This window comes from Micropterus salmoides, unplaced genomic scaffold, assembly GCF_014851395.1.
Source record: "Micropterus salmoides isolate LMB-PRFRI ecotype aquatic unplaced genomic scaffold, ASM1485139v1 Ms_hic_scaffold_9, whole genome shotgun sequence".
NCBI lineage: Eukaryota > Metazoa > Chordata > Actinopteri > Centrarchiformes > Centrarchidae > Micropterus > Micropterus salmoides.
This window is the reverse complement of record NW_024044681.1, coordinates 13,407,606-13,433,356: the sequence shown is the minus strand read 5'-3', so window position 1 is coordinate 13,433,356 and position 25,751 is coordinate 13,407,606. Positions and strand designations below refer to the sequence as shown.

General features: G+C 40.4%; 1 protein-coding gene across 2 annotated transcripts in view; it reads right to left on the bottom strand.

The window, feature by feature from the left end:
* Nucleotides 1-25,751, bottom strand: part of zbtb16a (zinc finger and BTB domain containing 16a) — a 137,997-nt gene that overhangs the window by 48,307 nt on the left and 63,939 nt on the right. For both annotated transcript variants that reach the window (XM_038708939.1, XM_038708938.1), the window contains exon 4: nt 5,514-5,600. In XM_038708939.1, the coding sequence (XP_038564867.1) occupies nt 5,514-5,600 (87 nt within the window). The remainder of the gene's footprint in view (nt 1-5,513; nt 5,601-25,751) is intronic.

Genomic DNA, 25,751 nt, shown 5'->3' with positions numbered 1-25,751 from the left:
TTAAAAAAGAACGGAGGGAGATAAAGAGAGAAGGAAAGAGAAAAGAGTAAGAGAGCAGCCTCCCCCTCCTATTATATGTGGATTTTCTCTGGCACTGCTGTGTGTATGTGTGTACATGGACAGGATTCATGTATAAACAGGAACACCAACAGTCGGACAACAAATTCTTCCGAGGCCTGTGGACTCCGAACTCATTTCTACACAGGTCACATGGGAAATGCAGTCCCTGTTGTTTCTAGTGCTACTCACAGCTCATGTTGATAACTGGCAACTGCTCATACCGAATGTAGCCTTGGTTTGGCGAATGAATGTGCAGATTGCAATGAAAATTACAAAGTGCGCGCTTGTGGATGTAAGGTTAAGATTTGGCAGTTAGATAGCCTGCAAACCCTATAAAATGCATGAATCCATAGTAGTAAAATCTACATTTTTTAAATCAGCAGACAGGCTAAACAACAAACCAAAAAAGGTACCTTAACTTAAACTTATTGCTTATTACAGTATTTTGCTTGTGAGCCACTTTCTCTGTGCACATATTCTGACCTTTTGCTTTTCTGAACCAAGCTACAGTTTAATCAAGTGGAATGTGAGTGTGGTGGGCTTTACCAATAAAATACAAGAGCTATAAATTATGGTGGGGACCAAAACAATCTAATGAAAAAAGAGATGAAGCTAGCTGGCAAATGTGTAGAGATAAAGACAGAATGAGAAAAAAAACAGCAGCTCAGAGCTCAGAACAGCTTTGTACATCCCAACAGGGAGAAGCTTTACTGGAAATGCAAAGTGAAAATGACACGTTGGAGGTGGCCGTGTTTAAATGAGCACTACAGTTTCAAAATTGGATATTATGGAGTGGGATAAAATCCACATTAAAACAGAGTTGGAAACAGTTTATAGCTGCTATCACAAAGAGGAAATGACACAGTGCACAGCAGTAGTGGACAACAATGGCTTTTCTACCAGAAACATTGACTTCTGAGTACTGTTTGTACTGTTTGAGTAAATTGTCCTTCACTAAGCAAATCATCTAAGATATATAAATATGCATATACAGAATGCAGACTGTCCGTATTAAACAAGTAGCTCCCTAAATTTAACTGCTCCTTTCAACCATAGAGTTCACATTATATGTCGAAGCATTTTATTGTCCTTGGTTTAAAAATAAATTCTAGGCCTCATTAATGCATAAAATCCTTTTTTTCTGGTCCATAAATCAGAAATCAACATTACAAATACAACAGCTAAATTTAATGCCCGCTCATCACTGAAAAAAACTGTTTAGAAAACCTGACCTGTGTGCCTACATATGCTCCCAGACGATAAGGAGGGCTCAGCTGTTCATCATGCATGTCAAAGAAAAAATGTTGCTCAAACAGAAAAGGCTGCCACTGGCATGTTATGAGGTTACATTAAAATCTAATTAAGGTGATTTTAATATTTCTGGTCAAAGGTTTAGGCTACCTGTGCCTTTGATTATATTAGCCCTGGTCCAGAACTGTTACACGATCCTGCTGGATGCACTTTGGGCATTCAAAAAATGTGTTATTTGCTGACAGGTTTGTATTTCTACCTTGGACCTTCAACATTGTTCGTGTAACAAATTTGATAAATACCAGAAAAATATGATTTCAGATAACCATCTGAGACCATGACACGTAGTATGACAGTTCTGAATTATGGCTACTGTATGATCTATCAGTCAGTATAACTGCAAATATTTAGTAAACCATTTAGTATTTCAAAATAAAGATGCTGTTTGGAGTGGTTTAAAATCACTATTCACATTACATTATGGTCTGCTCCCTGTCAGTCACATGATGAAATAGAAGTCTCTACCAGGAAATCCTCCTTTTTAACATGTAGCCTTACATGTTGTGTTTGCCTGGAACACTACGAACAGTGCGAAGCTAGGACTTAAAAAAACAGACTTCAATTCTCAGTGCATACATTGCATAACAATTGGAGGACACGAGACAGAAACAGAAACAGTATTAAATGGGCTACAACTATAAATGACAGCAGTGTTTTTCTTTAAGGATGAGAACTCCATGAAAGCCAGACAGACTATGTTCTTTGCTTACAAAAGCCCTGAGGCGAGTCCCAGTTTAGAGACTCTGATACGTTGCCATCCAATTTGGGAAAATATGTGACAGAAATTTGCCGTCAGTAGATGTAATGCAACTCACAAGTGACTTGGGCTCCATTCCTGGATTTATTTGTGTGTGTATGTGTTGCATGACACTGCCAAAGAAGGAGATAGTGTGCAGTGTGTGTTTGTGCATTTGTATTTGCACGAGATCAGTGGGTAAAAACAGCCACATGATGTTTTGCTAGTTCCCTTGGCATCTCGACCAGTCCCCCTCCCTGCCGCACACATCTCCATGCAAAAGAGCTTGTCCGTTAGGAATGACGACAACTTCAGGAATGCCTCAACAGCCTCCAAACAATCCCATGGTTTTGGATAACCAACCACTATACGTCCCACATACAGTACGAGGGCTGTGGAGTAAAGTAACATAGAGAGGTGTGTGATATACCAAGGGCAACTGGTATATCACTGTTAGAAGCAATAAGCAGGCAGACAAAGTGGGAAAGAGACAGAGGTTGAGTCAGACTGCAGCTGATCAGGCCAACAGAGGAGATGCCACAATAGTTCCCATTCAAAGCAGCAAGAAACAGCCACAGTTTCAGAGGCCAAATATTGTCATCAGAGAACATTAGCCAAGGCCTGAAGGGCTGCCAAGAGGCAGGCAGAGATCAAATCTGGCTTTGATGGCCAACAGTAACCCCATGCTCCCACCACACGCCCTCTCTGATGATTTGCGTCTTGGGTACTGTACACACAGACATTTCTGTATAAATAAATCCATGTTTGTTAAGCTTTCTAGCTCAAACAGACAAATACAGCACTGTCCAGTGGAGCTGCTTTTGTATCTTATGTAGTTTTCTTTGTTTTGTCCATCCCTGTATATTATGCTGAGATATCGTTATTTACATTTCTAGACATTTACAGAAGGCACTGTATAAAAGATATTAAGAATAAAAATATATAGGTATTCTAAGAGTTTAAGGGCTTCAAAAAGTAAAAGGAGGCTAAGATATAAAGGGACTAAATAGAGGAGAGTCCACAAGGTCCTTACAATCGAAATGGTTCATCCTCTTAGGACCATGACATTTATTGTGGAAATGTCACAGCAATCAATCCATTAAATTATGAAGTATCCTGTGTTTATGTTGAAAACAGTGAGTCTAATGCTTTCACAATGGGGAGGCCAAATGTCAAGTGTTCAAATCCAGAGCCAGGGATGTAGTAATGTAAGTGTACAGTAGCTTAAAGTGCATAAAGGCAGAGAGACTGAAACTGAGAATCATATGGTGCAGTGAAACTGCCTTGTCATATTTTACCAGAGCCCATTTTTCAGACTCTGATACCTCAGAGGGGCTCTACACATGGATGATTACTATACTATTACTGCTGCTGCTGCGCCAGTAGTCTGGCAGCAAGACACGTCTGGCCCTGGCTGTCGCTGCCCCCCGCCCCAACCCCTGCAATTCGTTCCAGACTGGAATGCCTATATTTAGAGTGCTCCTTTCCGCTGTTATGGCTGTTGGATCATTAGCCTTGTTTAACCCTTCTTTAGCTCCAGTGAGCTGATTGGCTGAAGGCATGCCCCTCAGGAGTAACCCCCCAAAATCCTGACTACACTGCCCCACCTTCCCCTCTCAAATGTTGAGGAGGAGTGTGGGGGGGCATGAGTGGCCGCAAAGAGAAAGTATAGCCACCCAATGGGACCTGCTACTGGGAGCCTGAGGGTCACGGCTTCAGATGAAGGACAAAACAAAAGATGATGATAATGATAATGTGTGGCTATTTTGGGGATCGGTTTCTGGCTTGAATGTGCATTGGCAGCACTCTTTTCTCTAATCTCATTTTCTTTGACAAGCTAGGGCACGGCTAAAGGATGGTGACGTGTATCCGTAAGTGGGGGACCCACTGATTTTTCTTCTGATGCCACTATTAGATCAAAGTTTCCATTTAAGAAATATCAAAATCTGCTAGGAAAATTACTATGAAATTTACCAAGCACATTCATGCTCCCCATTGGAGGAACCGTTTTCATTTTGGACATACTATGAGCTTTCCTACAGTGCCCTAAACTTTGCAAAATATCACAAACAAAATGCCAAATTGACATTACATTTTTGGTGGACATTCATGGTTGCCAAAGGATGAATCCTACTTAATTTGGCGATCCTGTAGCCAAGCAAAATTTCCACTTGCCGTCATGGTATTGTAAAATGTAACAGGGTGACAACGCCCTGCGATGGACTGGCGACCTGTCCAGGGTGTACCCTGCCTTTCGCCTAATGTGAGCTGGGATGGGCTCCAGCCCCCCCGCGACCCTGTAAGCAGGATAAGCGGTTGACGATGGATGGAACAGGGTGACAACCAAAATGTTGCTGAAGGCAATAGCAGTCTCAAAGGAAGACTGAAACCTTTTGAATTTGTTGATTGTATGAACTCTTTACATTGTACTAGTAATTGTATCCCACCAATAAACTTGGATCACAACTGCCAAGTCCAAATTTTGAGTTTTTTCCCATCACATTACGGGATAATGTATCAAATAGTCTATCAACTTCCAACAGCAGCATGGCATCACATAGTATGCAACAGTGTCCAATTATTTTTAATCTGGGGTGATTTGGAGTGAAAATCGGGACAAAATGTGATTCACAGATAGGTACAGTGAGAGAAAGTAAAGGACACAACATATACAAGATAAAAACAAAATACTCCAGCATCTTCTTAAACAAGTGGTGGAAAAGACAATCCTTTCCCCCAAATTAAAGAGTTCATCACCAGCAGTGAAACTGTTCTGGGCCATCACACATCTGCTGAAGGGGGATTTACTTCTTCCTATTTACATCTTGGCACCTAGATCATCCTCGTCTTCCCATCTTCATAGCTGAGCACTGATAAACAACATCGGCCTGCCAAGTTTTCCCGGTTTGTTGATTACAGTTGGGTCTGTCTTGATTTAGGGCGAGTGGGACTAATCCAAGATGATGTGATCTATCTATCTGTCAATCCATGGCTCCAGTTAGCCAGAAGAGGCTGAATATGTCTCTGCACACCACAACACACACCACAACACAACATGCATGCTGATTTGTGAAAATACCCAAACAGATTGGGAGTGTGAATCAGGAGGGACCTGATGATTCCATGTGATCTCTCTTTGAATTTGGTCTGACTGCAGTGCATACAGGTTTTTACAAGAAAGTTAAAACATCTGCTATTTTTACCTTTTTCACCTTTATTTTGAAATAATTGCCAAAAAATGCAAATTGTTTTAAATGCAGTATCTACAGCTTATTCCACAAATTAGTATATGAAAATAAAATCAAGTGGAACTTTCTGTACAACATGCAGATGTAGCAGAGGAGCTCATATCTTTTTGTTTATGTTTATGTTGTGATTATATGTCTGGCTGTGCGTGTGTTCATACCGGTGTGGATCTGCCTGTGAGCCTCGAGGGATTCTTCTGTCTGGAACTGGGCACCACACTGGTCACAAACTATGGCCTTCTCACCAGCTGCAAAACAACAAGAGACAAGAGCGTGGACAATTATTACACATTCACACACATGTACCACATTTGTAAAAGTTGTGCTGTTAGAAAACTGTTTAGTGTTGACAGTTTTGAGTTAATTTTCTATCAAATAATCCATTACTTGTACCAGGGTTAGGTTACATCTACTATACTAAAATACTGATGTCAGACTTGACAACATGGAAATGCTTATGTTTCGCAGTCTGATACTCTATTATCAGAAGGCTTAGGCTTTCATTATTTGATCCTCTTTGGGTTTTTTTTAGAATTTAGGTTATTTTTTTCAGTATTTGATTGATTAATGGGTGTATTGTAATATGTAATTTTAGCTTAATAATTTGAAGAGTCAAACTATGCACCTTCAGATTGGTCAGATTCTGCTCCAAATGTAATTAAGATGCAAATAGTGGCAGGAGATGTCATCTCCTTCCACATATGCTTGATGTAGGCTAATTTGCCCCAAAAATTCTAACTAATAATTATAGAGTCCATTATTTGTGACAGTTCATGTGACACACTCTAAGAATGGGGCGTAGTACAGCACAATTACAGTACAATTATTTTCTAATCTAATTATAATTATATATTTAATTTAAGTATAATTATAATATTTCTCAGATCAACAGACATTGAAAAGTACATGTCAATAATATACTGTAGACCAAAAGTAATATATTTAGTGGATGCACAAAGTGTATCCACTTAATATACAAGGCTGATACATTCCTGCTTTTGACTCAAAGCCATAAAGTTTTGTTGAGTACTCTTCCTCTTTCATTGCACTACAGTCTGGTGCTGCAGCCCTTGAGCTATGGTCTCGATTCCCATGTTCACCTATAGTTTATGAATGTGTACAACCTTGTAAACAATAAAAGAAGAGACAGGAGCCTGGTATGCACACATACAGGGTGCTGTTGGAGGGCACATCAGATCAGGCCCAGGCAAATGACTTTTTATGGCTTGGCAACAAGCACTGTACATGCCATACACATCACACATCAAACAGACGCGCACACATGCACAGAACACAAACAGACATTAACATCTGGATATTCTGTGTGTGCAAAATAGGCGAGCACGTGCGCATGTGCGCACGTGTGCGTGTCTGTTTCCAGTGCAAGCACAGAGCGATCTCTCTCGACCAGACCTTGGTTTGTTCTTGGCAAGGCCTCCTGGGTTACGACACCTCCAGAGAGAGAAAGAGAACACAATGAAAACAGGAAGCCAATTCTTAGATGACAGAAAAAAAGTCAGGGAGAGATGGCTTGTGTGGTTTTGCAACCGCAGTGACATTAGGGAACGGTCTGTACTGTAATAAGCCCTACCAAAAGCAGAAATGACACGGACCGTACATGACAGAGTGTGCCTGCCAGTAGAGTGCTTATGCAACAAGTTATGCAAAAGACGGTACGCTGCACAAGTGAGCGTGACTAGATCATAAGCCACTGCAATGCAAAGCCTGAACGTCCTAGATTTGTCTTTGATATGACAAGATTTATTTCCATTTTACAACTTTATATTAAGTAGACAGAGCTATTGAGCAATATCCTCTTTAATTGGCTGCATATTCAAGAGCCATAATTTGTAGTGCGAGCGTATGGCGTGCTAGTGTCAAATGCACAGATGAGCATATGGCCGAATTAGTTGGCAAAAGCAGCCACTTAACCTTTGGAGAACTAGACATGTAGTGAAGATGTAGACAGAATCCCCCAACACACCCACTGATGTCCCTCATTTGCATTAATCACATAGTACCTCTGCTGCTTCTTTAACTCCTTGATTCATCATTGTTGAATCAACTGCAATTATTATTTTTACATGCTACGGTTGCTCTGCTAGCCTTCATTGGACACCTTCCATCATATTGATTTGAGCTCATTGATTGCCATTGTAGGGACCAACTGAGACAATTTTATGACCATTAAAATATCAGTGCTCAAGTAAATACATAATGTTTTCACTTTCAATTAAATATTCTGGAAAGAGCGAAATTGTGTTTTTCTTCCACATGCCCATGTGCATACTTAGTTCAGACCATATCCCAAAACATGATGTAGTGTCTTGTGTGGGGTTTCCCTACCCTTAATTTTTAATTAATTGAAACTTCAGTAAAAAAGAGTAGTCCATTGTAGTGAATATCATGTCACAACTAAGTTTCATGAAAGGAGGGTTTCAATTTACAATTTCCCTTCCTTGCCACCACTAAGGTGCCCCTTAGAAGGGCACTTAACCCCCAGCTGCCCCAGGTGGGCTCCTTAGTGGCAAACATTTCAAACTGTGATTGTACTGGGCTGATTCCAGGTGTGAATGTGTGTAACAGTGTAAGTGTGTCGCTGTGTGTTCCTGAAAAGAGAACTCATGCTCACTAAATCTAATCTGGTAAAATAAATGAATGCAAGAAAAACACGCTCACAACTATGGTTTGCAGTATTGTAAAATATAAGTAATGTGCAGTGAATTAGTTTAACATTGGCATGGTTACTACAAGGAATGACTCCACCTTACAAACAGTGGTGCAACACTATAACCAGTCTTCTGGGAGGCCAAGAGGCGTGCGCTAAATGGGCCAGGGATAGGATTTTAGTGCAGGGCATGCCCCTACTTGTGGCACAAGGACATAAATTGTCAGGAAATGCCTGCATGGTGCCTTGCTTCAAGGAGAATGGAGCTGTGTGAGGTCACCGTGGGGCAAAGGGGGGAAGAAATGTGGGAGCACAGGAACCCAGGGTACACACAGCCAGGCAGCCACCCAGCCAGATGCCCGTCAATCTGGTTAGCCAGATAAGTGCTAACAGGGGGCCCTCCGCTTGGTAACAGCCGCCATCAGCCATTTTCACTGCCAAATTAAAGTGATAAATCTTGAGCCCCCTTTGATCGCAAAAGGGTGAGCTTGTTAGTTAGGATAGACGGGGTAACCGGGACAGAGGAGACACACACTCGACATCAGCTGTTACTCTTGTCACGCGTGTTCTAAATAACAGTTCTCTGTGAGCAAAAAAACTATAGTCAAACCAGGAGCCTGTTCAAATTTACACTGTAGAAGGCACTTTATTTCAACATCAAAATGAACCCGATCTTTTATTTCATTAAGCAAGATTTTCATTTGCACAAAACAAATATTACATGTGAAGTATATAAAAATGAATCATCACAAAATAAAAAAAATTAACGGAATCTCCAAATGGTAGACTTGCCCAGATTACTCTGTTAGTGGGGAGTCCTGTGTCACATTGCCACAGATTCAGCACTTAGCTGACATAATAAAAGTTGCACAACCCATGCTGAGTTAGTGTGTGTGAATGTGTGCATATTGGGAGGTGGGAATGGGTGATGGGGAAGGGGTGGTGATCAGGTGCCACATGCCACTGAAGCCACTTCCCTTTTCGCTTCCCTCTCTGAAATATTGCTCAACTGTTGTTACAGCGCAGTGTGGCTCACTTATTTCATAAAGGGCTGTGAAAGACAACAAGCTAGAGAGGGTTGCCCGCCAATCGAGTAAAAAAGAGTAATATAACGGTCTTGTATATACTGTAAACTTGGTCTGTCTTAACAGGCCCTTCATCCCCCTCGTAAAGACAACTTTCCTGCGTACGGTGCAACTTTTTAGAAGCACTAACCTGTTAGTGTGCTGTGCTGATGTTTAAAGCTATTTTTGTCTTAGTGCTAGTTTAAACTACAGTAAAAGGCAAATTATAATTTTACATAAACTTGTTTCTTTAGGTTTTGCAGTAGAGTGTCTACTTTAAAAGAGGTTAAACTTTAGAATATAAAGTTAACAAAGCAGAATCTTCTATGTATATGGAAACATTTTTATTTAAATTGGTTATGAGGTCTGAGTCTAAATATACAATGTCAGCCTCTATGTCAAATTTGTTTTCCAATCATGTGACGTGGGTCCCCACTTCACGCTAAAACAATCAACTTTTAAATCTCTTTATTACTCTGTTGTAAGACTATTGTTGCTGTATAAATAAAACTTGTGATTACTGTTGGGTCTAGTTGACTCTAGGTACTCTAACCACTTTCTTGGCATTATTCAAGAGTGTTTCACTTAAAGTTAACTGCTGTGGGCTTCCCCCAACAGTGGCAACATTTAGACGTGATGAGGATTGTGGATTAGCCCACTGAACAGGCCTCACAGGGAAGTGATGGGGCATTCCCTTGCCTGTAATTTCCCCTGACATACTAAGTGCTCATTCTTCCATTTTTCCTAAATAATGTGGCGCACAAAGGTGCATCGTCCTATTTGCTATTACACTCATTCCATGTGTGCACGGAATCTAAGTTGCAAATCATCATTATGTTATGATACAGAGACAAAGACCAGGGAAAAAGCAACCTCAGTGCCCATTTGGGAGTTTGTGGGTATGATAAGTGCATTTGGGTGCAACAACACACCATCACCACACTCACATCATCCAGCTCAGCTATGTGATCTCATAATGCCACCATTCAGCTCTCCTCATTCAAAAGAATATGTCAGAGACAGAGACAGGCCCTGCTTGTTTGGGGTGATTTGGGCTTTTCTGTACCTCCCATGGAAGACTAAATATTTTTTGTGACTGTATACCCACACTCAGACTTGACACTTGTTGTTCCAACCTGCTTTCTTTCACAGGTAGAGCATATATGTTTGCAACAGATGTCCCCCCTTGGGGATCTCAGTCTAAACAGAATCTTTCATCAAAGACAAACACAGAATTAAACATAAGAGTTAGAGAGCCTGTCTTTGCTCATAGCGACACACAAAAAGTAGGCCACCATGTTGTTGATATGAGAATTAAACATTTCATCCTGCATGGGAGATAAAGAAAAAACAGTGTTTCTTCTTCTTCTGCTGGTCATTTCGTAATTGGATGAAGCCATCAATCTTGCCATTTCAACACATGCATTAAATGACCTTGTTGTGGCAGCTAAACGAGTTACTGACATTAAGTGGACATGTTATGTTAAAAAGCCAGATAAGGAATTCAGCATGCAGCATTTAAGGAAATGAGCAAAGTTGTGCAAAGGCCTTCTATTTCCTGCAATATAGTCATCAAAATCAGTTGTTAGATGGTCTCACATGCTCGCTTGCATGAGATGGCATGACACTATTTAGCATTCATTACACAAAAAAAATGCTGTCTAAAAGCTTCCACATTGAGGAAGTTTAACAACAGAGTTTCAATGGTCCAAGAGAATAAGCCTGCTGTAATACATAAAATGCAACTCTGAACAATGCCAAAAGGCTCTTTTGTATGCATGAAGTAGGATTTCCTATCTGGCTTAAAAACCTGTCCCAAATAAAATTTGCCCCATGACACATTTCCTCTAAAATGCATAGACCACACTGACCTGAAAAGTTACTCAATTTTACAGGAGTTAAGTCAAATATTAAAAGACTACTGAGAGAGAGTTGCAGAGGCCTGAAATTCTAATTGGCTGGGTAGTTTTTGCATAAAAATGAACTTGTGAAGGTTAACTTGACATGAGAAAGCTTCAGTTCAGATTTTCCACTTAAGTTCCTGTGCAGCCTTAGTTCTTGCAGAGCAGGACACAGTTTACTGTATGTGCAAATATTTCTGCAAGGAAGTGGCTGAATGATCTGTTCTCAGGAGTCGGGGAGGCTAAATGGGAATTAAAAAGGCAAATTACAGTGTATCTGTCGATGGTCGACCAATATCACACTCATTGGTTTTTAACAGTGTAAACAGGGCAGGAGAGAGAAAGAGAGAGAGGCAGGCAGACAGATTAGGGAGAGAGAATGTGCATGTGTGTGTGTGTGCATGACAGAGGGAGGGAGGCAGACAAGCGCAGTCACCAACAAAAACATAGCCTGGCTGTTCACTGAGCCTACATAAATGGCTTACGTAAGACAGTACTCTCAGTACCAAAAAACAGCAAAAATCCATAAACACACACAGACACACATCCCCCCTCCTACTCCCCCGTGCACACACACACACACACACTTAGACAAATGTGGGTTTCACTATACTTGTGAGGACTTCCATTCACTCCCATGAAAAATAACTTCCACTGTCTCTACTAGATTCATGTCTTTAATCTTCACCATAAAATAAAAGTGTCAAAAAAGATCCTTATTCAAACTCAATCTGGTTCACATACAAATAGCAAAACAAGTAAACACACACATTCACGGGAACACACACAGACGCAGTATGCTGTCAGAACAATGAGTACAGACACCACACGCTCTCTCTCTCTCTCTCTCATTCCTCCCTTCCTCCCTCCCTCCCTGCTTTGCTCTACCTTCAGCTTCATAACGAGCCGTGCTGTACAGTTTTATTTACACCAGCCTCTTATCAGTAGTACAGCACCACAGAGACTGCCAGTTGGAAAGGACGGGCCATGGTACTGCCTGTACCCTGTAGTGGAGTAGGTGTGTACCGCCATGCTCCCAGCACGTTTTTATCAAGGCTCAGAAAAAACTGGGCCTGCGCCAAGCTTCCTCTCAAAATAATAAAACACATGCGCACACACACACACACACACACACACACACACACACACACACACACACACACACACACAATAAGTTCACAATAAGTCACTGCAAATACAGTCACATTAAACAGGTCTTGCAGCACGTACAATTGAGGGGGTTTCCATTTACAAATCTGATAGAGTAAACCCATCAAATCAAACAAGTCATTTTAGCCAACCTTTCATGTGCATAAATAGAGTTTTTTATCAGACAATAAATCCTAATGTGTACCTGGAAGCATAGGGAGTTGAGGGGGCAGAGTTCAACATCGAATGCTATCTTGCAATATATTTTGGCACAAAAAACTGTTTTGAAAACTACTGTTAAATTATATCATAAAAATATTTACAGAATGATTTCATAAAATAACATAATTCTGACACACATTGTTAAACACTTATCCTGTACAGAGTTGGGGGGCCAATCCCCTCCACACAGACAAATAACTACTTACGCAATTTAGGGTCCCCAATTATCTTAGTCCGTCTTTGGACAGTGGGAGAGAACCCACGCAGACACAGGGAGAACATGCAAATTCCACACAGAAAGGCCGGGGCAACTGGGATTTGAACCCACAACCTTCTTGCTGTGAGGCGACAGTGCTAACCACTGCACCACCACCGCGGCACAAATCATAAAGCCCCTGAGAAGTAATTCAGAAACCAATTTGTTTCAAGATGGCTACCATGTGAGCCACATTACTGATTTAGCCCTGTTTGATCTAAGCTTTAGAGATGTTAATACAATTGATAAGACCAAGACACTGATGGGAAAGCATGAGACAGTAGCTATGTAGTAGTAAAAGAAGCTAAAAGGATAATAACAATCTAACTCTGTGTACCGGGAAAACACAAAGTAGCTGCACATGGAACAATCATAATGTACTATAGATGATACTGCAAAATACTGCAACTATATAACAAGCCCTTGTTCTTACAAATATCAAATATCAGTCAGACTCACACACTCATACGGGCATAAATGACTTTATGGTGTTAGCAAACACAGCACTACAGATAAGAGGCGATAATCTTGCTTTTCTGTGGGGGGGTGGGGGGGGTAGACAAGCCATCAAAAGCACAGGAACATGTTTGCTACCGATGATATTGTTATCGACGGAGAGGAAAAAGAAATCAAAGGGAAGTGAGAGAGCACAAGGAAGAGGGAGGGAGAGAAAAAGGAGGAAACAGATGAAGACAGAGAATATTCAGGTCGCATTTGACAGCTTTACGGTCTGTTGCACCGAATGGGATGTCTAGGGACGTGGCAAAGCAGACAAATATTGACTTGCAGAGCGTTCGCATGCACACACACATACACACACAGACGGGGAAAATACACAAGACACTTCCACATGAAGCCTCTAAATTCAGCCCCCCTTCAAAATGGATGAGCCAACATCAGTCACCCTTGTTATTTTACCCAGCTCAACCTCTTAATCCATTTTGCCTGCAAACCAATTTGTTTGTCCAGTAGGTCACAGACAGTTCCCTGCCCTCACTGTTCCCTGTTCTCTTGTACTGTTTATTTCTCCCTCTCCTTCGCCTTACTTTCTCTGAACGACGAAGCCATTTCCAGAGCTTTTGCCCCCTGGGAGATCGAGGGCATCTCAGTCCACACATCCATCCCTCCTCCTCCTTCCTCCTTTCCTGCCGTGCCTTCCCTCATCCCTCTTTCTGTCCCGTCCTCCTTACTTTCAAACTGTCTTGACGTCAGAGAAACCTGGTTTAAAGTGTGCATTGACATGAATGGACAGGAACACATATGCATCATTATTATTTCGTTAGCTGTCTAAACCGACATAACTTCTTATTTTTGAGTTGAGTAAAAATAAAAGAGCCTCTAGCATGGCTGTAGATGCTTATTATTAATTTGTTGCCTTGTATAATTCAATTTGTAAGTTTGAAATCACAAATCAGTAAACATTATTTTATCAATAACATAATCTATGTTTTCCTTATCAAGTACAAGATCTTATTTTAAAAACCTGCAATTTCCCCAGGTGTAAGAGCACACACACACAACCATACATGCCCTGTCTTCCTGTCCAGCAACAGCAATTGCCGTGCTGTTGCCAGACACTGACCAAGTGTTTTAAAACAACCCAAACGCTGGCCTCCCCTCCTCCCTGGCAGTCCCCAAGAGGTGAAAGGTGCCATGTGTTTTCAGCTTTGCTTTCAACCCCCCCTCTGTTTTCAAAAAGAGAGGAGAAAATGAGGCTTTGACATGTATCCGTGTGCTCCTGCAGGCCACAGACACAAGTATATCTTCAGGGCCTTGGGTAGATGTGTGTATTTGTATTGTGTGCATGTGGGTACATGGATGTTTGTGAAGAAGTGGAAGGAAACAAAAGCTGGATGCATAGAGGAACCACCCGGGGCTCTCCTAGTGTGAAGAGGCAGGAAGTAAGTTAGGCTGCTCTAAAATGCCAAAGTGGACCATTTCTCACAAGCCTCAGGGCCTGGTATTAATAGATCCTTGTTGGACAGGGGTGGGTGAGCTTCTGGTAAAATATATGCTGACATGAGTGACCTACTGCAGCTTCAGTCTTACAAGTTCTGTTGAGAGAGGCCTTGATTAGATTAAGCTAAACTTTAGGTTAACTTGATTTTCAGTCTAAATAAATGAATCCAATGCTTGGGAATGCGTTGTGCAACTTGTAGCATTATAGACTACCCAGAAATTATAAATGATAACACAGGAAATGCACACAGTACTCAATACCCCAAGTAATCTGTGATGATCTATATCAAAGCATACCCATGGGACAAGAGCGTTTAAAGCTGTGACAGCACTGTGTAAAGTGTCCTGTTAACCCTCTAGCCATCAAGGGCTGAATAATTGGCTTACAGTGCTCACAGATACATGTTGGACAACACTTAAAAATAGGAAGCACTGAACTAGAACTTAAGTAATTTAACCGAGCTGGCAAAGACGTGCTGAGAGTTTCAAGTAGCAAAAATATGACTTATCCATGATGGAGAGTGAACAGTAAATAGAGCCTGTGTACGATGGTATGGCTGTGCGTTTTTGTCACAACCATATATCTTTAATTATTAATTGCAGTAGCTTTGCATTTTAAAGATCTGTCTGACAAGGAACTGTAACAATTACAAAAAAACACATTGTCTAATGTCACATTGTCCAAAATGTGCCTGTCATTGAAAACAGCGACAGCATGACTAAACTGTTAAAATGAGAACTCCACTTATTTAGCATTGCACTTGCATAACATTGTTGCCCTCACAATTGACAGTTGAAAACACCAGAGCCAGAGATTTCGTCTTTTTCATTCAACACATTCTTCCTCCTTGTCAAAACTTGGTACATATGTTACCCACAGTGCAACTTGGCTGCTGACAGTTTGGTCGGAGAGTCAGGCGTGGTATGTTAGTAATGGCTAATGTAGCCTCAAGGCGCTACCCTGAAAGGGTCCAGTAAGCTTCTTCACTTCTTTCTAACTCCACATCCTCAGATTTTTTTTATTTTCAAACTCTTCAGAAACTATCAACGCTGACTCAAGTCACTTGAGGCAGTTTATCAGATTTTGTGCAGGTCCCTCTAGAACCACAAAAGGCTTTATGCAACTTTTTCACATATAAGACTCTCCAAGACCTGTAAACAGACTTTAATGCTTACAATCTGTGAAGTTCTTTAAGTGCACACATTTGGATTTCACTAGTGAGTATCAATTGTCATGTAGCAATAATCAGTCCTATCAGTAACCATACCTCATACATTGAATTGAGGTCAGAGAGCTCTAAACTAACCAACCCGACACACAGTTCAAGGTAAATCTAGAGTAACTAGTAAGTACAGTGAGGTAGTAAGTTAATGTATAATCTGCACAAAGCCATTCCCTGAAGGCAGGGAAAGAGGAAAATACTCTTCTGTCTATTGATGATTAATTCTCATGCATTCTACGTCTGACTGGCAGCTTTTTCAGATTTATAATACTGTTAAGAACAAGTCAATGTGAGGTCAGTTTTTTAAAACAGTATTATCAGCTGCTGCAACATCTTTCAAACCCTGACATTTTTTCCCGTGCCTTGCTCTTTTAATTCTTCTTAGGGAGTTCAACTCTGAGCCTTGTTTATTTCTTCAACAGCTAGTGACTGTTCCTGTTGAATTTATACTGCCTAAAACTTCAAACCTTTACTCAACAGTAGTTTACTCAACAGCAGTTTTCCGAAGCAATTTGACATGAAACAGAAGCTGACAACAAGCCTCAAACAACCACACAGCAGTTTTGAATCTTTATTGCAAGCGTAGTACAGTGTCCTGGGAGTGTTAACGGTAAAGACCATGGAGGAAAGACCATGGAGTCACTGCGATCAAGAGGGTTTATCATCTTGAGAGCATGTATGTGCTCATGAAATTACATGGCATCCAAAAGTCCCCAAAACTGAACAACAAAACAGATAATTTGTCCTCGTTTTCTACTATCCATGATTTTTTTTTGACCTGGTCACTATCATCAGATTACAACAACAAATGTTCTTTGTAAGTGCCTTACAAAAACGCATTTAATTCTCATAAGTGTTTTCTGATCTACAACCTCATTATTTTCATGGTCATAAGTGGACACTTGTCAGGGATCAAATACCCGATTATTTTTTTGATGAGGACAGGATTGCTTCATCCTCAGTGGACCATTGATATCCATACCAAAGTGTATAGTAATCTGGCCAGAAGTTGTTGAGATATTTGTGCTAAGAAAAGAGGGAGACAGACCTGAGACTCTGACCAGCAGTTGAACCCTTACCTCTGTGACCACCAAAGACTGTTGCCCAGCCAGCTGCTGGGAATCCAGCAATTGACATCCTCTTTACAGTGCTGTAAATGCATTTATAGTTCAAGAGAAGAAGGGATGAGATGGCTGCTGGATCAGGGCAGGAAAACTAATTTTGGCTGTCGTTTGCTGCCTGGGGGGGGGTGCTGAGGTTTAAGGTGATTGCACCAAATCGAGACACAGAAGCAACACTTGTTGCCCTGGTTTTTATTTTCTTCTTCTGCAGTAGCAGGAAAAAAGTGACTGTCAAGGAGTGTTGGAGAATGAAACCAAAGCAGAGGCCGTTTCTGGGACTTTTACCAGTGCAACAGGAGACACTGAGCTTCTGCTCATTAAAAACCTGTGTGGTGGACACCCAATGCGTTCACCCAGTTTTATTTTAGCATAAGCATTTTTGTCAGATGTTGAGGAAACTAATGTCTACTGTAGTACAAAACTTTTCACTGTCCCTCTGTCCAGTCATTTTCATCTGCCCCTGTTCTCCTTATTTGTAAATTGTGAAACAAAATGACCACATGAGCAGAGAAATCATGGCAGGAGTTGGTGAATGCCCCCCCATACACTCTCCCTTCCTTTCCCCAGGTCAATAACCTGTAAAGATTTACTGTTGGAGGCCCATTATTTCCTGCTTTCAAGTCACACATTGTCAAAGGCAATGCTGAGTTTATTAAGGCTGGAGTCACTGGGCCTGAGTAGAAAGCAGGGAATACCAGTGATCACCTGGGTAGTAAAACTGTGACAAAGAAAAAAGGAGGGAAGATTGTAAACTGGCAAAGGAATACTCTGAAATCTAAATTGAAAGTTGGCTGAAATTGAATACATTTCTTCAAAATCTGGAAATACTGCACCTTGGAAGAAGTGATCAAATGTTATCTAAAAATTATTCAGAAAAGAAGACTAACAAGTTGGTGTTTTTGAAGTGAAGTGTCTCTACTTTGTCTGCATGTTCCCATGTCAACGTATGAAGATGAAGACAAGACAACTAGAACATTTCTAAACAATTGCTGATGGGAGTCAGTTCAACTCAGGAAAGAGTCCAAGCTGAGCCAACAGAAACAACTGGAGACATGGCTGAGAGTGCAGATAGGATTTCCAAATGGCTAAACAGCAGGAAATGCTTGAAACACGCAGCTTTTGTTTTTTTACTGCACTCAGGTGCATTGATTTACATACTTGTTTATTTTGTTTGATTCCAAAATCCTCTCTTCCACCCTGTTAAATCTTCCACATAAAACATAATAAGTGATGACTTCAAACGGGCAAATCGGATCAATTAGGGGAATCTCACAACAAGAGCTATTTAGGGGAATAAACTTACCTCAAAATACCACATACCTTGTAGTGTTATCTGCCAAATGACACCATACAGAGGTTACTAGCTCTTTTCCATTAAGTCATCTGTTTTTCCCCAAATGGGGTGTCAGAGTGGGGATATTATTTGGTTAGTAAAGTCAAACAAAGATGAAGATTCAGATTCCGTCCAGACCCACAACACAGATGACATTGAGATCCAATTACTTATCATTTATGAGAGCCTGAGCTCAGCTTTCTGGCTGCCTTCATCAGCTGCTTTCATTTTGAGCTACAATAAAGTTTAAACACATTGCTCACGGCATTCTGAATTATACATAAACACATATAGTCCTAAATAAAGAACAGACAAGGAGAACTTGATTTTCACACATTCTGTTAACAGTAAGGTTTGAGAGTTTGAAAGTAAACCAGTGTGTCAACAAGTCTCTAAAAAGTCTTAAATTATCTGTATCATTTAATACTGTTATTAACACTGTTATTAACAGTTAGTATTTAAGCACTTTTGGTAATTTTAACCAGAAAAACCAAAGCAAACATTTTTTGTTGATCATTTTTCTCTTGATTTGAGGATTTTCCGGCCCTCAGAGCTGCACTCTGTGCATGTGCCTCCACAAAGCTCTGGATATAGATACAGCAGAAGTGATACTGTAGAGGCAATGACAGCTCTTGGCAGGCAGCCAAAAGTAGGAAAGTGTGTGTATATGTGTGGTTGGAGGCGGTAGTGGTGGTGGTGGTGGTGGGGAGGATACAATCAGCTGAGGCAGAAATAGGCCAAATGGTGACTGTACGGTTCAAAGGGTTTGCTGTCCTCTCTAGTTGCTCTCTGAGTAGGCTTTTCCTCCTCTTTTCCTGCTGTTACCTTGATGGGTTATCCGGGAAATTTTAGCTTGACATACATTTTGTTTCATTTAATTTATTTATTGTGTATCTAATTCATTTTTTGAATTCTGGTATGTCAACTGACCCTTCGCTAAGCCACGCCCCCCGTAGTTACTGTTGCTAAGTCCAACAAACTGTTGGACCTGACAGACTTTTATCACGGCACTGCCACTGTTTATCACTGCACTCGCCGGTGAAATATTGTGTAATTTTTGGAGAAATTTTACAGTTACATTGTGTATTTGAAGGTTGTATTCAGGCTGTCAAACAGACTCAAACTGATGTGAAAAAAATAATGACAGAAGCTAAAGCCTATCGATCAAAGAGTAAAAGTGAACCACCGTATTACCTGAGTATTGAGAAGGAGGAAAAATACGGAAAAGAAAGCTAGAAAATGACTCCTTTTGCATTAGATTCAATGGAGCGCAGCCATGAAAGTGTCGGACCTCAGTTAGAGCGAGCCTATACTGCGCTGTGATTGGCCAGCTGCATGTTCGGGGGATGGCTTAGCGAAGGGTCTCTAAAAAGGTGAATTTTGAAATGTGCATTAAACAATGTTTCATGTTCACTTGAAAATGAAATTTTGTCCATCCAGGTTGAATGATAATAAACAGTATATTATATTGTAGGTTATTTATCATATGTTATTTCTAACATGTACTTCACTGTGGTTGTGAAACCATGAAATCATACTAAATAGCAATTTATTAAAAATGATCAAGCATAATTGCCCTTTAAAAAATGTTTCTTTTCCAGCTGAATACATTTTGACATTTAGGATTTACTCTCTTCAAATGTATTCATCAAATGTCAATAAATTCAACTTTTATATTTTGTGACACTTCAGTTTTAAACTTGCTGGATAGCTTAATGAAAAAACAACTGTGCCTGCATACATTTGATGAACTTGAATTCTGAAAAAGCCAATAACTCTTTTAAGGTAATTTTTCATTGCTTTGCCCCCAAAAACCCATTAAATATGCAGCCACTTCACAACCAGTTAAAATTCACTTAGTATTATCTTCTAAAGCGCTAACCTTGGTGAAGATGAAACTATAATGATCTGTTTTAAACTGCAACACTAGCAGCAAATGTGACCAGGGTGAGACACTATCCATATCTTTCAGCGCAATGTTATTCACTTTAACTAAATTGATGGAAACATCTCCAGCTTACATAGAATTTTATGCAACATTTCAAAGTTTTGTGTAAGTCTGAAAGTGGGTGATAGTTTGACAGAAACATCATCGTTATGTCATACCCCACACACAAGTGAACTACAATAATATTACTGTTTCATTCACGTTATAGTTTTTTTGTGGCATGTTTACACACAGTTATTAACATTGTAGCCTTAAGAAATAGTTTATGGTTCCTTTTGTGTGATCATGCAATGCGTAGTTGGTATGATGCAACATGCAATGGGGGGTAGGACGGCCCCCAAAAAGGTTTATAATAAACGCTGTTAAGTGGGCCGTTAAACAGCTATTCGCCACTGCAACACGGAAAGTTGGGATCACTGGGATGTTATGTTAACTGGTTCATTCAAAACCTGAAATTACATCAAACTCTCAATAAGAATAAATTTGTTGATTTGGCAACACCTGTGGTTACTGGTGGTGAGTACAGTGAGTGGTGTTTTAACAATATAGGGTCCCAAAGTTCAGTTTGAAATGACATATCTACTGCAGCAAACACTTGACCACTTGGTCTGAAATGCAACGTAAGAAGAGCAACTGGTGTATGTGTTTACAGCCCAGCCTAACAAACCGTGGGCTGGGAGGATTTATCGTGTCATGTTGTTTTAATAAAGACGAGAAGCCAAGAATGTCTGAAACCATGATTGAATGTTGTCTTCCACATTTTATATTATGAAAACAGGAAAAGGATTATAACTAGAGAGATGACAGGAAACTTAGGAGGGAGATGCAACCAAAGCCCCCGGCTGGAGTTTAACTGGGAATGTTGCATTGCATGGGCAGCGTCTTAACCCTTAAGTTACAGGGGTGCCCCTAAGAATTATAACTTAACCAAAGTATGAACAATAATCAGTATTCTTCCTGCATGTATACACAGCCAACAGCTAAATATCAAATGAAATAGATAGGCTACACAGTAAATGTGTAATGCAGCCAGAAAGTCTGCAAGATAGTCAGCTAATAGTTGCAAATCAATACATCCAAAATCCTCTGGGGGGCCATCCAAAAAGCCTGTTTACTCCTGGATTGAAGTGCTTTTCCCTCTGACCGGCCATATTAGTATTCCGTGGCCACTTGCTTGTTTTCAACAGTTATAACACAATATCCATGCTTTGCTTTTATGTCGCACCTCCCAGTGGAATTAGTAGCATAAAAGCAATCCTTGTGTGTCCTGGCTACTTCCAGATGGCTTTGGGAGTGCTTTTATCTTCTCCCTCTGCCTCGCTTGCTCTGTCTCCTTTCACTTTCTCTTGCTTTCTTTCTTCCCCCCACATGAAAGTGCCGTCGGCAGATCTTTGCTTAGCTGGGTTCATTCTCTCTTCATCCGAAAATATAAAAGTTTCAAAGAGCATTTCATGAGGGAGCTCTTCCATAAATGGGATTCATAGCTTTCTAATCTGCGCTGCGAAATTGATCTAAAAAGTTTCCCAGAGCTATTGGCCAACTTACATAATGCAATAAAAGGTCGTGCCTGAGAGAATATTTACTTTTATTACCATTTGTGTCACAAACAATCCCCCCACTCTGTTTTCCCAGTTGGGACTGTAACATAATCTAAATCCCTTGCAAAAAAAGCCATAATGACATTTCAGTCAAATTTACAAACACATTTTAGTATGCTAAAGCAAATTTGGAACAAACTGTCAAAAGAATAAGTGGAAGTCTTGGATTGTATTAAATAATGTAAGAGTAGGCCAACACAAAAAAAAACAAGATTTGAGAGTTAAGTTGTCTGGACTGGGCAAAGACAATGACATATGCATTCAATAATTATTCATTCATCTGTCACATGGTGCAGTCAAGATATACAGAAAACATGCATTTATCAGGCCATTTATTTAACATGAGAATACCAGAGAGACTAAACACAGCTTTGATTTGAAGCCATGGGCATGAGCTGCCCAATAATCTTAACAGAAAAACAACTGAAAGGACATGTGAACAGAGATGTGTGTGACTGTCTACACACGTGTAAAATCTGTCTAATTACACACACTGTCATGCCACAATGAAAGAGCTGTCAAATCTGATTGGCTGACTGCCATTTCTGCTGATGTCAGTGCATACCAGGGGCTCATTTCAGAAACTGCGACAAGTGGTAGTGAAAATCTAATAGCCAGAGTGAATGTATGACACACTGTTATTTCATTACCAGAACAATGTTTTACTGTTGGGCATAATGCTGGAGAAATCTGAGGCATTTTTTTAAAAGAGGAACAGTGGTTTTACTCGTTTTCTGGTAGGACTCTGTCACACGCTCTCTGTCTCATGAAATAACTCTCACTTCACTTCCAGGTGTGACTCCCTGTCCAGCTCATGAGTAGATGATGGTAACAATACACATGGAGGGTTGTCAGAGGAACCTCTGATTTGATGTGACAGTAAGTTTTCAGCAGGCTGACAGCTGCAGAGCTTCAGCTGCACTCACAGCAGACCGGACAGTTTACAAGACACACCACCCTCGGACAGACAGCACATTTCACGCTTGGATATTAGCACGCATGACAAAAGATCTGTGGCACTTAAACATTATTATATGTGAATTTATCAGAGGGAAGCAGCATTAGTCTGTTTTAGCATACATTGATTAATACATACAACATAATACAACACAAAATTGAATGTGACATTTTCTTAAACATTGCAGTAATTGTATTAATGAAGCTGAAAATTAAATGTGTGGGATACTTTTACTCAAGATTTCATTAGTAGCCTGTTCAAACATTCCCACCACTACTTGGATCACTGACAGGAGGAAACTTGCCTGTGCAATGGATGATAGTAGTTAGTGACCATCGATTGTATGTACATTGTATGTGCATTACAATCCATTCTGGGATTCATTGAGCCCACTATATAGATTGTAATAATCATCACTACACATCCTGACAGCACTACATAACAGTGAAGGCGCCGTATTCGAAACCGCCTACTATACTAGTAGTACGTACTGATTTGGCCCAAATGTAGTTATGTAGTACGCAAACAAAAGCAAAATCTACAGTATGCCAAAAATACCCGGATGGCGTAAAGATTCGGGAAAAATCTGCAGTATGCCTCGAACTAGTCTATCGCGCATACTGTGGCCCATAATGCAAAGTGCTAGAACTGTTGTGTAGAGGACAACAACAGAACTTGTTTTACAATTTTCAAATTCTGTTTTTTCACTAAATCCACTTCTAATAAGTTTTTTTCTAAATTCTAAATAGACATTACATTGTTAGTGTAATGTTACAGTTTTGGTTATAGTACTTGCTTTTTATTTGCTTTTATTTTATATAATTCTTATTTATGCACCAATACACCGAAGCAAAGATCTGCTACAGCTCAGCTGCAGCCATACATACGATTTTTTTTAAAGAATACGTTTCAAGCGGTCGGCCTACTTACATTTATAATCCTCTTATTGTTCCGATTTTGAAAACCGGAAACTAGAAGCCTGGCCTAGCATGCTGCAAAATAAATCTATTTATCAGTTTCATACTACATACTACATACTATACCTCAAACAGTATGCAGTATACAGTACATACTGCATACTGCGGTTGCCAGTAGTATGTAGTACGCGGTTCCGAATACAGCCACTGTATGTAGTGGACCACAATATAAATATTAAAGAAATTCAGATGCCGCAATGCTCTCTCTTAAGGTTGGAGGAGGGTGGAGCAATGGTGTGCTGGGAATTATGTGAAGTCACCAATCTAACCCCATGTAATAACATTAAGGTTGTAACTGGTCACCCCAACAGGTACAACAAAACAGGTGAGATGTACAGTATGTCAGTCATACCTGCATGTGCCAACATGGTCCTGTCAGCAGGTCTAATTGGGCTCCATTGAAAACACCTAAATATAATTTTCCTTCACATTGTTCACATTTCTTTTGCAAATATATTTTTACTAGATAATTTTTGGATATTGAGCTGTACAATTAGTTGTAACTGTAGAGTTAGTGTGTCTGACAAACACGGTCACCATGATGTGTTGATTGTACCATCACCGTCTCCCAACACACAAACACTGCATGAAAAGCAGCTCAGTTTTATTCTGTGAGCTGTCCTGGATACGTGTCGCACCAGTTAGTTTCTGCACTGTGTGTGTATGTGTGTGTGCGCGCATGTCTGTAGGTTTTACAGTCAAGCTCAAAACCCGCACACCCGTGCACACGCTCGCACAAAGCAACACAAATCCATACTAGCCACAGGCTCCTCTCCAATCTATTTTCTGCTCAGCTGGTTTTAAATGAAGTTATTATGACTCATTAAAATGCCCACAAGCTTGTGGAAGTCGGCCAATTACGATTTAAATTTAGCCTTCTGCTCTCACAACCTTATCTCCCCCCTGTACTACCTACCTCTCATACTGCCACAGCTTTTTTCCCTCTTTTTTGTTTTGGGAGGGGGGTGTTTGTGACGCATTCAGAAACCCTTTAACAACCATCCCCTCCCAACCACAACACACACACACACACACACACCCCTGTACATGCATGTGCTGTAGGCCAACTTTGACACAACATGCAAAACGTGAGATAAGAATGTAGAACTTCAATGATCTCTGTATCACTTATATCCACATGTGCTGTCCAGATACACATAGAAGTGCCTCTTCCAAATGTGGCAGATACCACTAATTGCTATACAGAACTGCACAACTGGACCTTGCCAGTACCACACATGTACACTCTCATATACATGCTTTTAAGACTTTACATAACTGAAGTTTTCCTCGGTAAACTTTGGTTTCCTTTTTTAAAAACTCAACCACACCAGACAGTATTTGCAAATACATTTCCTAGTCATGCACTGTTAATTTTGCCATGCATTAAAGGCCAGATGGGTTTGTCACAAGTAACACACACTGCATTAAAAATCAGGTGTCTGGAAGTTGTGTTGAGAAGTTCTACTACTTCCCCACACAAAAACTAGTTTTTTTCTATTGACATTTGATTGCATTACACTATACAGGAGTTTTTATTTCTTAGTTAACTTAGAGTATATATCTTAGCAGGGGGAATATGATTATGGTGATGTCAGTGACTGCTGAGTTATTGTGTCCAGATAAGTGCCACAGGGACTCACAATCAGCTCTGCCCTTCTGTCATCCAGATGCCCTGAGACAGTCTAAAGGACCCTTTGCCTAAAAAAAGACACTCCCAGAATACCTGGAGACTAGACCGAACAATTCCACCTGATCCTGCTTTAGCCCCCTTGAGCAATGTTCACTATTCAGTCAGAAAGAGCCCCCCAAACACACACACACACGACCTAATTTAACATCACACTTGAGCAAACAAATGTCTGCAGCCTGTGCATCTTCTCCCTCCTTTCAAGTTAATGGTGAGCAGTGTGTGTGTGTGTGTGTGTGTGTACACAGCTCAATTCATGTTTGTGTGTAAGTGAGAATGTGCATGCTTGATTTGTGTAAACACATGTGTTTATGAGTGTGTGCATTCTACAG